General features: G+C 42.1%; 1 protein-coding gene across 4 annotated transcripts in view; it reads right to left on the minus strand.

Moving 5' to 3' along the window:
* Positions 1-15,933, minus strand: part of ASPH (aspartate beta-hydroxylase) — a 259,231-nt gene that overhangs the window by 66,917 nt on the left and 176,381 nt on the right. For all 4 annotated transcript variants that reach the window (XM_068237435.1, XM_068237433.1, XM_068237436.1 and 1 more), the window contains one exon: positions 2,898-2,983. In XM_068237435.1, the coding sequence (XP_068093536.1) occupies positions 2,898-2,983 (86 nt within the window). The remainder of the gene's footprint in view (positions 1-2,897; positions 2,984-15,933) is intronic.

Here is a 15,933-nt window from a genome sequence, read left to right on the forward strand (position 1 = left end):
CGGTTTTGATCCAGGCCAAAAAGCGAAGCCATCAGGCCCGGATTTACATCACAGGAGCCTATAGGCACAGATGTCCTGGCACCCTAGACTTCGCCCTCAAGGCACCCATAACCCCCACTGAATCGCACCGCAAGTGTGCTGGCTGGCACAGCTGTCACTTCTCCCTTACCCGTCATAGGTAGCTACAGGTGTCCATTAGTAATAGGTAGGCAGAGGTACCCTCAGTATTAAGTAGCTAGTGGTGCCCTTACTGAAGGGAGATCTTGTCAGTGGAATGCCACGAGCCAGGTGACTAAACCCTCATTTACATTCCGCTCGGGACTCAGCATAGGGAAGGAGGGAGGCGCTAGTGGAAGGGAGTGAGCCGCCCCTCCATCATCAGGTGCCTGTAGGCACGTGCCTACAGTGCCTTATGGTAAATCTGGCCCTGGAAGCCACGGATACGTTTTTTAAACAAGTGTAAACCGACCCTTACAGCCTCAGAGCCCATCTCACAAGGGTCATAAAACAACTATGGCCATCATGATCTTCACACCAATAACAAGTGTAGTCACACAAACACCTGATCTGAAGTATAGTCCCTTGTATCGGAGGAAGGGAAGGTTTGTAGTTGGATCCCCCCACAACTCTGGGGGGTGGCTGTAGTCTGTCTGAATTTGGCCTGACTCGGGCCATTTTTAGGGGCAGTAGGGGGCGCAGTGCAGGTAGGGGAAGCAGGGGGAACATACAGCTGCGGGGAGGGGGGCACGACTCCCCCCACCTCACCTCAGGCTCCCCCCCTCTAGAAATGACAGCAGTGGCGGCAGGCAATGCAGAAAAGAGCAGACGTCACATGGTATGCAAGAGGTGAGTCCGTGTTCCTTGCCCACTGCTGCAATTTCTAGAGGGGAAGCGCTGAAGGCGGAGCCCGAGGTGAGGGAAGGGGGGGTCTGGCCCCCCTCCCCGCTGCTGTGTATGCCCGCTGCTTCCCCCTCATAACCCTGGGGCACCTATAACTGGCTATCTATAGTGGGGGGCCCAGAAGTTTTGCAGGGGGGGGGGGGGGGGGCAGTGATTTTTAGTTACGCCTCAGCATCCCACAGCCTGATGAAGGGGGATTATCTCTGCCATTTCCTCCACCTGCCCATGGTTTTAATGCTGTGACTGATGGGTGTAATTCTTGAATAAGATTAAGCAGACATTTACTTTTTATGTGGCTTGATATTAATAAATCTATCATTATCTATAGTCTATATAAACTATGGCTATTATTCTGCACATAAATACTACTTGCTTTAACAGCCTACATACCATAGTTACCTGTAATGCAGACAATGAAGGAAGAAATGCATCCATCACTGAGAGAGGGGGAGTGAAAATTGTAGAAATTGGAAATGCAATAAGTATGACAAGATAACTTGTTCACTGTTGTGTTATTAACCGGCACAGCTGTAGCTGGGAGGATGACACATCCGGCTGATATACTGCAGCTAAATTCAGCCTGCAGCAAAGCCTGGCATGAAGGGAAAAGTAATACCGCTTTATTTTCATTTATGTCGGCTGGTTATGACTTGGAGATACGGAAAATGGGATTACACTGTGTGTGATGTAAAGTGATCACTTAATCCCAGATCCCAGCAGAGGGAGGCTCACATAATGCCTTTGTTTACCACAATGTATTACAGTGGCACTCAGTCATCAATCACCCACTTTGATATGCTTTACAATGTGCTGCAGCGGCCCCCATTTCTACAAGATAAAAAGGAATTGCCAGGAGAAGTGGAAGCCCTGCTTATTGCCCCACTTCCCCAAAACCGCACCTTTACTGGGATCAGGTGGGTCAATTTAAAGTGGGACATAACATTCAATAAAAACGTGTTTTCCTACTTTTTATTACCCATGTTTGCTTTCGTTTACAAGTAACATTACCTGTTCACAAATGACAAGTACAGTTTACCTCCTCTGAAAACTACCATTGCATTTTATTGCATAGATGCTGTATTTATATAATAAAATCTATCTCGTGATCACTTCTCAGCTCAGTTTCGGCAGTTTGCTAACGTTTACTAAATGTATCTGACAAAGAAATGAAAACATAAGATACATTTGGATGTGACCGGAAGCTTTCCACTGAAGAACAAAGTGATGTGTTTAACGGTTTGAAATCTGCTAAAAAAATGTTGTGGTAGATTTTATGTTGTAAATAATCTTTTAGAACCAAGAGGAAATGCTGAGTTTCATACCACTTTATGGTATATCCTTTTTTGTGGGGACATCTTGCTGCAGATTACAGAGAATAAGAGAGATTCTGCCATATTTATACTTTTATCCCAACCATATGTCTCATTGCTGCTACCCCCAATCCAACCATTCCATGAACAGCAGCTCCTCTCCTCCATGTAAAGCAACAATGCAGTCAACAATATGACAACCAAAACGTCAACATACTGGCTGGAATCAGTCTAAGGCCTTTTGCGATTCCGATTTTTTATACGTCCGATTTTGGATTCCGATTAAAAATCTTAGCAGCATGCAGTACGTTTTTTTATCGGAATCCAAAATTGGATCAGATACAAAATCGGAGTCGCATGTAGTGTGCAAGATGCCTTACATTTGTCTCAAATTGCACACAGAATCTGTGTTGAGCCCCTCGCTACCCTTGTGCTGTATCTGTTTATCAGCGGAATAAATTAGTGATATTCTGACTCACAACTAAAGCCAGCAGTGCAGATTTCACCCCATCTGTCTTTGTTAAGTGATCTGTCCATTTATGGCCATCCTTGAATTCCGTAAGACTAACGTACAAAGTGTAGTTAATAGTTCTGTTCCTGTTGAATGAGAATACTAAATGGCTTATGTATTACATATACTGTACATACACACGATTATACTTGCAGTTTATATCTATACAGACTTGCCTTCTTACGCAGTTTTTCAGCAGCATCTAGTTCTGCTTTTATTGTCTTATCAAACTTGTTCAAAAGCTTGGGCTTCTTCTTCTTGGCTATAAAATAACACAAAAAAATCCAGGAATCATTTGCATATAACAGATGCATGAATATAATGTAGTTATATGTATGATAAATTGTCATGACAAATACAGTCCTCTCCTCCTAATAGCAATGGCGTACATCAAAAAAGGGTGTCGGGAAAAAAGGGCGCGTGGTGTAAACCATAAGCAGTATTGTCGTTTATAAAAATATTGTGTAGAATTTCGTTTACAAATAGTGTTTTAAGAATTTATAAATCATTAAATAATGTGTATGAGATCAGCAATTATTAAAACGTTAATCTTCCCTGTTTCTAAACTGAAACTTATATTTACGTTTGTTAAAAACCCTCCCTGAACCTATCCCTAACCCCTAGACCCCCTGGTGGTGCCTAAACCTAAGACCCCCCTGTTGGTGCCTAAACCTAAAACCCCCCTGTTGGTGCCTAAACCTAAGACCCCCCCTGTTGGTGCCTAAACCTAAGACCCCCCTGTTGGTGCCTAAACCTAAGACCCCCTGTTGGTGCCTAAACCTAAGACCCCCCTGTTGGTGCCTAAACCTAAGACCCCCTGTTGGTGCCTAAACCTAAGACCCCCTGTTGGTGCCTAAACCTAAGACCCCCCTGTTGGTGCCTAAACCTAAGACCCCCCTGTTGGTGCCTAAACCTAAGACCCCCCTGTTGGTGCCTAAACCTAAGACCCCCCTGTTGGTGCCTAAACCTAAGACCCCCTGTTGGTACCTAAACCTAAGACCCCCTATGGATAATAATGTTTTACAAACATTAATAAATAAAAAATGTAAATAATTTTTTGGGGTGGATAATGTTTTAGAAATGTTGTAGAAATAGTGATTTAGTATCTTTATAAACGTTATCCATCACAGGCTCATTTTGTACAGTTAAATCATCACAAGCACAGTTATAAAACCTTAAAAATCTCCGGGGCGCCGTTTGTAAAACGTTAATAATCTCCGGCGCCTTTTTTTCCCTGTTTGGCGCCCATTAAACGATATTTATAATGGGAGTGAATGGGGCGCCCTTTTTGTCCACTTGTCTCATGCGCCCAAATCTCCTGCTTCCATAGCAATGTGTCTTGGAAATGCACTGCTGCAGAAACTGGTTGCTGTCTAAAGAAAGCCAATCCAAAGAAAAGTATATTTACTGAATCGAGGTCAGACATATAAATCATTATCCAACCTCCCAACTGATTCGGATAAGAAAGAGTGATTTTTTTAGGCAGGACAGTTTCACCCAGGGTGAAGGTGTAAACCCCCCCCCCTCGCAGACCCAGGTATAGGTGCCTGCAGTATAGGTTGGCCAGGTATAGGTCCCCCCCAGAAGAGGTAGCTAGGCATAGATTCACCCAAGTATAGTCAGGTATAGGTGATTCCAGTATAGCCATGCAGGTGCTTCCAGTACAGCCAGGCAGGTGCACCCAGTATCGCCAGGCAGGTGCACCCAGTATCGCCAGGCAGGTGCACCCAGTATCGCCAGGCAGGTGCACCCAGTATCGCCAGGCAGGTGCTCCCAGTATCGCCAGGCAGGTGCTCCCAGTATCGCCAGGCAGGTGCTCCCAGTATCGCCAGGCAGGTGCACCCAGTATCGCCAGGCAGGTGCACCCTGTATCGCCAGGCAGGTGCACCCAGTATCGCCAGGCAGGTGCACCCAGTATCGCCAGGCAGGTGCACCCAGTATCGCCAGGCAGGTGCACCCAGTATCGCCAGGCAGGTGCACCCAGTATCGCCAGGCAGGTGCACCCAGTATCGCCAGGCAGCGGCGGAGGAGAGCAGGCATAGCGCTACAACTCACCTCCTGTGATCCACGCTTCTTCAATCTCTTTCCTCCCAGGCATCTGTGGCGACATTGGTAACAGTGCCCTCTGTGATGACATGTGGTTACGTCATCACAGAGGGCGCTGTTACCAATGCAACAGACGCCTGGAAGAAAGGAGATTGAAGAAGCGTGGATCAAAGATGAGTTGTATCACAATGACCGTCCGCTCTCCCCTGCCATTGCGCCCCCCCCACCTTCCGCTCCGCCCGGCACTCAGGGCAGTCGCACTGTCTGTACGGCCATGAAAACGGGCCTGCTTTTAGGACACATCCCTTCCACAGGTTCTGTCAAATCCCTATCGTTCCATTAGTCACGTTTAACAGTAAGAATGTATCTGCATTTTCCACAATGCAAAACACACAAGTCATTTACACAATCAAAATGTTTCCTTCATATTAAAGTGTACTTGAACTTGTGCACAGGACAGAAGGAAAATAGAGAGAAAGAAATGCACCCTGGATGTATTTAGAGAGCTTAGCCTGTCTAATTCCCCCTTATCTGTGACTGATCACAAGTGTAATTTGATCTCTGAGCTGTGTTACATGACTGTCTCCACAGAGCAGCTAATTTGTAAACACAGGATGTTAACCCCTTGTCTGCTTCCATGAAAGCAGGAAGTAGACACTACAGATGTATTGCAGGGTTTGTATCAGCTGTAACAAAGAGTTTTCTTTAAAGGTTATTATAATGTTTCTTATCTTTTAGAGCAGAAAGGAAGTTCTAAGCTCAGGTCTGTTTTAAGATTTGATAATAAGCAGCTTAAAGAGAATCTGTACTCTAAAATTCTTACAATAAAAAGCATACCATTCTATTCATGATGTTCTCCTGGGGCCCTCTGTGCTGTTTCTGCCACTCCCTGCTGAGATCCTGGCTTGTAATTGCCAGTTTTAGGCAGTGTTTACAAACAAAAGACATGGCTGCTAACCAGAGTGTGATAGGCTGAGTGGAGAGCTTGGAGAGGGTGTGTAAAGCTTCTGCCTATCACAAGCAGTGCTGCACATTCCACACATTCCAGCCTGAGCCCAACAGAGCTGACAGAGGAAAGAAGATAAGATTTATTACAGAGACAGTGCAACTAGAAAAAGGCTGCAGTATGCCAGAGCACATTAGAACAGGCATAGGAACTTGTAGGATAGAAGAAATAAGGCTCAAAATTTTGCTACAGAGTCTCTTTAAAGTGGATTAGGCCGCTTCGGCACTGTAAGCAGCAGGCATCTCATAGACGCTTGTGTTAAAGTTCGGCAATTGGGCACCCAATTTGTTATTTAGGCTCCTGATGCGAGTAGTAGCCATTCAGCTACTGCATAGAATTTAATGGTTGTAGCCGATTATAGATGATTAGCTACAACTATCAGTAGTTTGGGTGCCAAAGTTTAAATTGAATAAAATGTAATCACATAAGCACATTTTGGCAGATAATGTATTTACACAGTTCTGTACATCAGACATGAAAGAATGACAATACAGTAATGCTGGGAATACACGGTTCGTTTTTGAGGTGATTAGATGGTTCGATAGATAATTTCCGACATGCCCGATCTCCCTTTCGCTGCTCGATTTCTGATAGAAGTGAATGGAAAAAGATAAGAAAAACAAGCGGAAGAGAAGAGAAACGACTGCAGAATTGAGCGTCGAAAACGATTGAGAGGAGAATCTAGCGCCAGAAATGAATAGTGTATTCCCAGCATTAGAAAGACAGATGGAGGTATTTGGACCCCTTGATGGCCAATCCCAATTCTCAGCTATAGAGATAGGAGACTATCCCCATACTCTATCATAAGCCATTCAATCAGGAAACAATCATCAAACATTTATGTAGGGCTTAACCCCATCAGGACTGGTGGTATGGACAAATTTTGTTTATTTTGCAGTATTTAGATTTCACCTGATAATTCATTTTTAATTGCTTTGCGTAATAATGCAAACGTTGCACTGTTTTAGGTAAAATATTTGTTTTAGCTGTATTAATATACAGCCAGGTCTATAAATATTGGGACATCAACACGATTCTAACATTTTTGGCTCTATACACAACCTCAATGGATTTAAAATGAAACAAACACGTTGAAGTTGATTCACTAAGCTGCGCTGCTACAGCAGAAGGTGGTAATAACTGTCAGGCGCAACTAAATTACTCTCGGCTCTGATAGTTTAACGGGCGCTTCGTTAAACTTAAAGTGAACCAGAGACAAAGCACCCTCATGTATTTTACCATATATATCAATGGGGACATTAGAGAAAACACCTACCCTGCTCTGTTACTTTTTTAACTGTTCAGCTTGCTTCTTACCAGGCATGATAAAATCCCCGACTGAGCATTCAGTCTGGCTTTGCTCAGGAATTATTATAGCTGAGTCTGTGTTCTGTGGTGTCTTTTCAAGCCCAAGCCTGCCCCCTTGTGGCTCTGCTCAGGAATTATTATAGCTGAGTTATTATAGCAAAGCCAGACTGAATGCTCAGTCAGGGATTTTATCAGGGCTGAAAGAAGCAATCTGAACAGTTAAAAATGAAACAGACAGCAGGGTAGATGTTTTCTCTAATGCTCCCACTGATATATATGGTATATATGGTAAATACATGAGGGTGGTTCCCTTTAATGAGTGCTCCACTGAACCCGCCCGAAACCCCGGAGGGTCCAGTGGTTTCAAAGAATGATATTCCTGCACTATGATTGGTCCAGTAGGCTGACTGTCACAGGCAGCCTACTGGGCCAATCAAAGTGCAGGAATATCGTTCTTCGAAGCCACTAGACCCGCCGGGGTTCTAGGCGGGTTCAGTGGAGCGCTCGTTAAGTTTAATGAAGCACTCGATAAACTATCAGAGTCGAGAGCAATTTAGCTGCGCACGTTATGACAGCATAGTGTGCGCTGACAGTTATTACCACTCACTGCTGTCATTAAGTTGTGTTGCTGTAACAGTGCAGCTTAGTAAACCGACCCCAATGTGCTTTAACAGCAGATTATCAGTTTTAATTTGGGGGTATTTACATCCAAATTAGTTAAACGGTGTAGGAATTATAACAGTTTTCATATGTGCCTCCCACTTGTCAAGGGAGAAAAAGTAATGGAACAAAATAATAATCATAAATCAAACTTTTTAATACTTGGTTGCAAATCCTTTGCAGTCAATTACAGCCTGAGGTCTGGAATGCCTAGACATCACCAGACGCTGGGTTTCATCCCCGGTGATGCTCTGCCAGGTCTCTACTGCAACTGTATCCAGTTCCAGCTTGTTCTTGGGTCATTTTCCCTTCAGTTTTGTCTTCAGTCTTGCTCAATCGGATTCAGGTCAGGTGACTGACTTGGCCATTGCATAATATTCCACTTTTTTCCCTTCAAAAATGCTTTGGTTGCTTTTGCAGTATGCTTTGGGCCATTGTCCATCTGCACTGTGAAGCACTGTCCAATGAGTTCTGAAGCATTTGGCTGAATATGAGCAGATAATATTGCCTGAAACACTTCTGAATTCATCCTGCTGCTTTTGTCAGTAGTAACATCATTAATAAAAGAGAACCAGTTCCATTGGCAGCCATACATCACACGCCATGACACTACCACCACCATGCTTAAGGGCCCGTTTCCACTTGTGCAGTGGGAATCGGCGCGGTAAAAATTCGCGTGCGGGTGTATGCGAATTTTCATGTGCATGGATGACGATGTATGCGAATTTAACCATGGCAGTGCCTGTGTGCTTTTCCATTGATTCCATGCGAATTCACATGAAAATGTGCATACCAAAACCGTATGCGAATTCCCTATTAAATACATTGTATGTCTAACTAGGGAAACGCATGCAGATTAGCTCTAGTGGAAACGGGCCCTCACTGATGAGGTGGTAGGCTTAGGATTATGAGAAGTTCCTTTCCTTCTCCATACTCTTCTTTTCCAATCACTCCGGTACAAGTTGATCTTGGTCTTATCTATCTATAGGATGTTGTTCCAGACCTGTAAAGGATTTTTTTAGATGTTGTTTGACAAACTCTGATTTGTATGTAAATACCCTCAAATTAAAGCAGACAGTCTGCAGTTAAAGCACATCATGTGCATTTCATTTCAAACCCATTGTGGTTGTGTATACAGCAAAAATTTTTAGAATTGTGTCGATGTCCCAATATTTATGGACCTAACTGAATGCTTAATTTTTAACTGTCAAACATCAGGGATAGAGAATAAATCTTCTATTTCTCTCATAAAATTATGAAAATGTTAATAGTGCGATGCACAGTATTACCAGATACAAGTTTGAACATGTTCTCCATTTTCTCACAATATCTACGATACCAAACATGTGGATGCTCTGCGTAATATAAGTTAATTATATTGTCTAACTAGGCATGATTATATCTATTTGCATAGCAGAATAAATTTAGATGACTGTTGCAGTAAAAAAAAATAAAAAATAAAAAGCCAAAACAAAAACAAAACCCCAATCACTGTGAATACCATAACGTTCTTGATTTATACTTACGGACACCTCAATACATTTATCTATAAATGTTTTTTACTGACCTACTTTTTTGGCAAATGTTTTCTTATTTTTAGTTCAGTGTATCACTCTAAAACCCGATTCTTCATGAAATCTTGATGAAAGACCCCTTGATGCCTGTCCACATCTACCACACACTGCGACAATACTGCTCTCATTTGGAATCCTGGCAAAAGTATCTGAATTCCCTCAGTGGACTCATTTTTCCATTTATCTGAACCAATGGGAAGCTGCTGGACTACAGGACCATATCAGCCTAGCACACATTTACCCTCACTTGGGTGCCTATCGACTACGGTTTCCAATGGGAAGCAATGGAATTCCCTGATTCCAATGTAAGTTCACTCCATGCTATAACTACCTAACTCTGGGTACTAGAGATGGGGGACGAGCCCTTTGCCATTGAATAAGGGTGCTCTGAGAGGGGAAGGGGGGTGACAGTGTCCCTAAATGTAAAGAATGATGTGGGATGGCACTGTTCAGGCAGTGGAGCCCCATGATGTCCTGGGCAATACCAGTCTGCAAGCGGAAAAAAAAGATGGTTATTGATACTGGGGGTACATGGCACAAGGAGGGGCAGAAATCTTCCATTCTTCCCTACATAGCAACTTGTCTGAAATTGGCCCATCCAGTTCACTTTGGAGCTACTTGTCTTTACACTATTCAGCATCAGTTGGCATATACTGGCACATTCCTCTCGAGGACTCAAACATTCAATGCCACTTAACATTATTATGCGTCTGTGTGCCAGTATTCCAGAATTGGGTGAGGCCTATATCTTTATGGATTATTCTGTACATATTGGCAGCAGAGATGGTTGGTGAGATGCTGATAATTTTGATTTGACGCCCAGTTTATGTTAAATTTGTTTAACTTGGAAATAGACCAGTCAATTGGGATAGCTGATAATTTTGATTAATCCAATCCAAGCTGAATAAATGTGCATAAAATTAATATTTCATTAGTACCAACTAAAAATGATTAGCATTTTATTGCCCATTTCTAATTGACAGGAGGCTGCAGTTTAAAATAGACCTGAACTCTTGCACAGGAAAGAAGGAAAACAAAGAGAAATACGCCCTGTATGTATTTAGAGAGTTTAGCATGTCTAATTCCCCCTCATCTGTGTCTAATCACGAGTTGTAATTTGATCCCTCTCAGCTGCGTCAGCTCAGGAAACTCCTCTGCCACGACAGAGCAGCTAATTAGTAAACACGGAATGTTAACAATATGTCTTTAAAGGTTATTATGCTGTTGCATATCTTATAGAGCAGAGAGGAAGTTCTGAGTTCCGGTCTGAAGCTTGCTGCCGATTACTGCCGGTATGTAAGCTGTTACAGACTTGTGCATGTACTGTATATATATATATGAAGCTGTCTGCCTGGGCAGTTTCTGACTTGCTTTTGGAGACTACTTGCTTATGTCTGTTACTTCTCGCAGTAACCTTGGCAGGTCTCTTCTGCTAACTACCCTGAATGCATTACCCTGTGTTTTGCAAGGACGGCTGCCCATGTGGTCTAATAATGTGGACCTCCATCATCGGAACTAGCTGACGTGTCATTTTCCCAATTATTTTTAGTATATTATGCTGCTGCTCCAATACGTTTTTATGCTATAAATCAATTGCCCCTGTTCAGTATACTCATATTGTGGCATTACTAGTTTCCCATAGTACAGCAGGCTTGTGGTTTTATACACACTTTTCATTTAATCAGTGTATCATTTTAATGAATGCCTGTAATGATGTATGTTTTAGTATATCATTGCTGGCTAGAGCTGAACGTGTACCAATCCCAGTAGTGCCTACACCACAGTGCACCATGTTGAAAGCCGCGGGTGTGTGGAGATGCTGAACACAACAGCGGCGTGGTGTGTGAAGATGCTGAACACAACAGCGGCGGTAAGGACGTCTTACGATATTATGATATGCGCATTGTCGTTTAACATATGTGAGTGCAATATTATGTTTTACTTCTGCTATTAAAACGGAATTATGCTATGGGAGCTTCTGTTTTGAGTTTTTAAGGTTAACTCTGCAATTCTACCAAGAGGAGAAACTTGCATACTTAAGCACTGGTAGCTGGTCAGAGCAGGATCAGCCATAGCATCTGGTGAGCCTGCATTTCTACTATTGGTGCACTGTGGTGTAGGCACTACTGGGATTGGTACACGCTACGCGGTTTTGGTGGTGGAAAATACGCGTTTGCAAGCAGGATCACGCTATGCTTTGCCCATGTCTCTGAGTTACATCTAGGAAGAAGGTTTGCTGACTGGAGGGACACCTTCTAATTTGAGCCTATTCGCTGATCTGTAATTCAATCAGCCACACGCGCTGGTAAGAGTATTCTATACTATGATAAGGTTTATAAGAAGACGGTGGGCTTATAAGTGGACTTATTGGAACTTGTGTTATGGCTCTGTATCTTTCTATTTATAGGATTGTGGTTTATATAGAAGTTCTGCCTCAGATTTGCTTATGTAAGCGCTGTACTGTTTTTGCAGATTTGCACATACTTGTCAATCCTTTAGGGTGGTGATACCGCGTACGTTAAAAAGGGGTGCTGGGAAAAAAGGGCGCGGGGTTTTAAACGATAAGCATGGATAACGTTTAAAAATTAATTGTACTGTATTTCGTTTAAAATTAATGTTTTATAAAGTTATAAATCATTAAATAATGTGCATGAAATCGGCAATTGTAAAAACGTTAATCTTCCATTTAAATAGTGAAACGTATAATAACGTTTAAAAAAAAATTACTAAGTAGCCCTCCCTGTACCTACCCCTAACCCCTAGACCCCCCTGTTGGTGCCTAAACCTAAGACCCCCCTGTTGGTGCCTAAACCTAAGACCCCCCTGTTATTGCCTAAACCTAAGACCCCCCTGATGGTGCCTAAACCTAAGACCCTCCTTAGAGATCACTGTATTGTGTGTAGAATAATGTTTTAAAAACAGTAAGGGATAAAATATAGTACAATTTACGTTACGTACTGATCGCTTTGTTTCGTGAATAATAATGTTTTACAAACACTAAGGGATAACTTTTAAAATAATGTTTTATTGAAATAGGAAACGTAAATCATCACAAGCAGTTAAAAAACATGAAAAATCTTTGGGCGCCGTTGGTAAACGTTATTATTTTCAGGCGCCCTTTTTTCCTGTTCGGCGCCCAGTAAACGATAATTATTATGGGAGTGAATGGCGGCGCCCGATTTGTCCACTAGCCACCTGCGCCCTTTTTTACTGTTTCCGGTGATACCCCCATTGCTCAACGATCCATCACAGGAGTATAAAATCAAGTGGTATATGCTAACACATATTTTTGTAGTGTGAATTAGTCACATACACCATAAAAGTTTGAGAGGAGCGCACATACCACCATTTAAATAAAAGTAATTTATGGCTCATTTTACTCTGCAAGAAACATGCTTCTTATTTGTATGTTTTTACATGTGTTTTACATTTTACAATTTTGGCGATAGTGGTCCTTTAACTCCAGGAATCAAAAAATTCAACATCAGGACGTGTTAAATTAAAAGATATCCTTCTGGAAGTTAATATTTAAATGCTGTTTTCCCTTGTATAAGCTTATAGTATACACTGAAAATCTGATCAAAAGCACATTTCTTTTCTTGTCAATACTCTTAGGCCCGAGACACACTGTGAACGCTGTCTGAGCACTCTTATGACCATCAGCTGTATGAGCGTTTAAAAAAAACTGCTCCCATTGACTTGCATTAAAATTTTGGTAAAATCGCAATTTTTCAAAGAATCACAATTGTCGCGATTTTACCACGATTTTAATGCAAGTCAGTGGGAGCGTTTTGAAAAAAACAGACTCCGACAGCGCTGATTATGATGATTATTCATCATAACTCAGGTTTACAATCAGTAGAGGGCCTGTGTAATTAAAGGACACCTGAAGTCAGAGGGTTATGGAGGCTGCATTATTTAGTTCCTTTAAAACAATGCAAAATATGTCTGGCTGCCCTGCTGATCATGTGCCTCGAATACTTTTAGCCATAGACCCTGAAAAAGCATGTTCGTGATTAAGACGCCACTGGTACATGAAAGATCAGCAGGATGCCATGCAACTAGTGTTGTTTAAAGGAAATCAATATGACAGCTACTGCTCCCTCTCACTTCAGGTGTCCTTTAAGCAAACCTTGCACTTTCTTTTTACTATGCCCACACAATAGCAAAATGGTATGGGCAGTGAATACTATTTATTGCACAAGACAATATGCATAGTGTGAACGCACCCGTATTAATGTTATTTATCAGGTGGAAATGTTTTCAACTGTCACTTGGATCATAGAAATATTATGTATTTATAAATCTCTGACATCTTCCACAGCGCATTCCAGAATCCAGTCACTAACTGTCCTCCAGAGGAGCTCACGGTTTAATTCCCACCATAGTTTGTTTTTGGCACACATAGATGAAAGCTTGTTAGGGTAGTGCGTTCCTCATTCGTCTTGAGACGAGAGCACTACCCTGGCAAGCTTTCATCTAGAGCATCACAGAATTTGGAGACGTTTGTGTCTTCTGGACTTGTGTTTTCATGTGGCTCTGAAGAAGTAGCTATTGGCTGCAAACACATCAGGCTACCAGTGAACTCTGCACTTGGAGCGACATGTCATTGTTGTATGAAATCGGAAGAAATCTGCAAATTAATAAAAGTAATGCATTTGGTTGACTTAACAGGACTTTTGCTTGTTATAAACCCCTATTTTTTAAATTGTTCAGATGTGTAATGTATATAAGTGGGAAGCGCCTACTATATCATAGTCTGTGGTTTTAAATAGTCTGTTTTTGCCATGTGGAAGAAAACTGCAGTACCCAGAGGAAACCCGCGCGAACACAGGAAAACATACAAACACCAGTGTCTTGGCTTGGATTTGAACCCTAGTGCTGCATGGCATATGTGCTATCCATTTTATTTTTCTGGTCACAATCACATTCTAGATTGGCAACAAGACCTTACTCCTATCCTGTCAGTTTTGCATCAGTTTTCTATCAGTTTTACTTAGCTGGGTTGGAACCGTACACCTGTGTGAATACACCCAAAAAAAAACAGATACAAAACTGACAGGACTGTACCCGAAATTTACACCCTTTATGTGAGCACAGCCATAGAAACACATACAAAAAATTATACAAAACGGACAAGACTGGAAATGTACAGATTTATGTGTGAACCAAGGCTAAGGCCTTGTTGCCACTCTAGAATGTGATTGTGAGCAGAAAAATAAAATGGATATATCAGTTACGCCATGCAGTACTAGGGTTCTAATCCGAGCCAAGACACTGGTGTTTGTGTTTCCCCCATGTTTGCGCGGGTTTCCTCTGGGCACTGCAGTTTTCTCCCACGTGGCAAAGAAACGCACACAAAACAGATGCCAACTGTCAAAAGCTGACAGGACAGGAAACCCTTTTATGTGTGAACCCAGCCTTAGGCATGTGTTTTTCCACACATGATTCTTGAGACACTATGTACGTGTGTCTGTGTTACAATGACATCACTTTGCCACAGTAGCTCAGTGACTGTCGATGAGAAAACGCACAAAGTGTGTGTAATTATTCTGTGCTGCTGTAAATAATCCCATTGGCTGGGAAAACACATGAGACAAGTGTGAACGCTGCCTAAATCACTGTAGCTCAACTATGATTTATGTTTTTCCAAAACCTCAAATTTGATGTACTTAAAGCAAACCCGAAGTGATAATGAACTTATGAAATAATTAATTGTATGTGTAATACAGCTAAGAAATAGAACATTAGTAACAAAGAAAAAAAGTCTCAGGTTTTCTATTACAGGAAGAGTTAAAAACAAAACTTCAGCTTGTCAGCTCTTCAATGAATTGGGTCAAATACAGTCCTGATTTCTGAAGCACTTAAAGCGGAATATAACCCTGCATGTCATCTTTGCTCTAAAACATTATTTACAGCATATTATATGCAACCAGTATTTGTTCTTACTAGACCAACATTGGAAGGGTTACACACAGAGCTTGAAAGTTCAGTGCAGTGAAATGCAGACGCATCCAAACTTTCGATACTGTGATCTTGTGTTTACTTAAATGTATCAATTGAGGAATGGGACACATTCTCTCACTGTGGAGAAGCTGCTCAACACAGAGAGTCAAAGCATGTCTGCCTGAATGAATAAAACCAGTTATTAATAAAATGTAAAGTCAGCTTACAAAGCAAAAAACTGTACTTTTGGGAACCTATAACTTCTAAATGAATAATAATACTTATGCACAAATGCAAATATGATAACCGTATGGCATGTAAAAAGTAGGAAAACATGTTTTTATTGAATATTATGTCAGCATTTTATACCGCTTTAAAGAGAACCCGAGGTGGGTTTGAAGAATATTATCTGCATACAGAGGCTGGATCTGCCTATACAGCCCAGCCTCTGTTGCTATCCCAAACCCCCCTAAGGTCCCCCTGCACTCTGCAATCCCTCATAAATCACAGCCACGCTGCTGACAAACAGCTTGTCAGAGCTGGCTGTGTTTATCTCTATAGTGTCAGTCTGCTGCTCTCCCCGCCTCCTGCAGAACTCCAGTCCCCGCCTGCATCCCTTCCCTCCCTGCTGATTGGAGGGAAGGGACAGGGGCAGGGACCGAGCTATGCAGG

The sequence above is a fragment of the Hyperolius riggenbachi genome, chromosome 5, assembly GCF_040937935.1.
Source record: "Hyperolius riggenbachi isolate aHypRig1 chromosome 5, aHypRig1.pri, whole genome shotgun sequence".
Classification (NCBI taxonomy): domain Eukaryota; kingdom Metazoa; phylum Chordata; class Amphibia; order Anura; family Hyperoliidae; genus Hyperolius; species Hyperolius riggenbachi.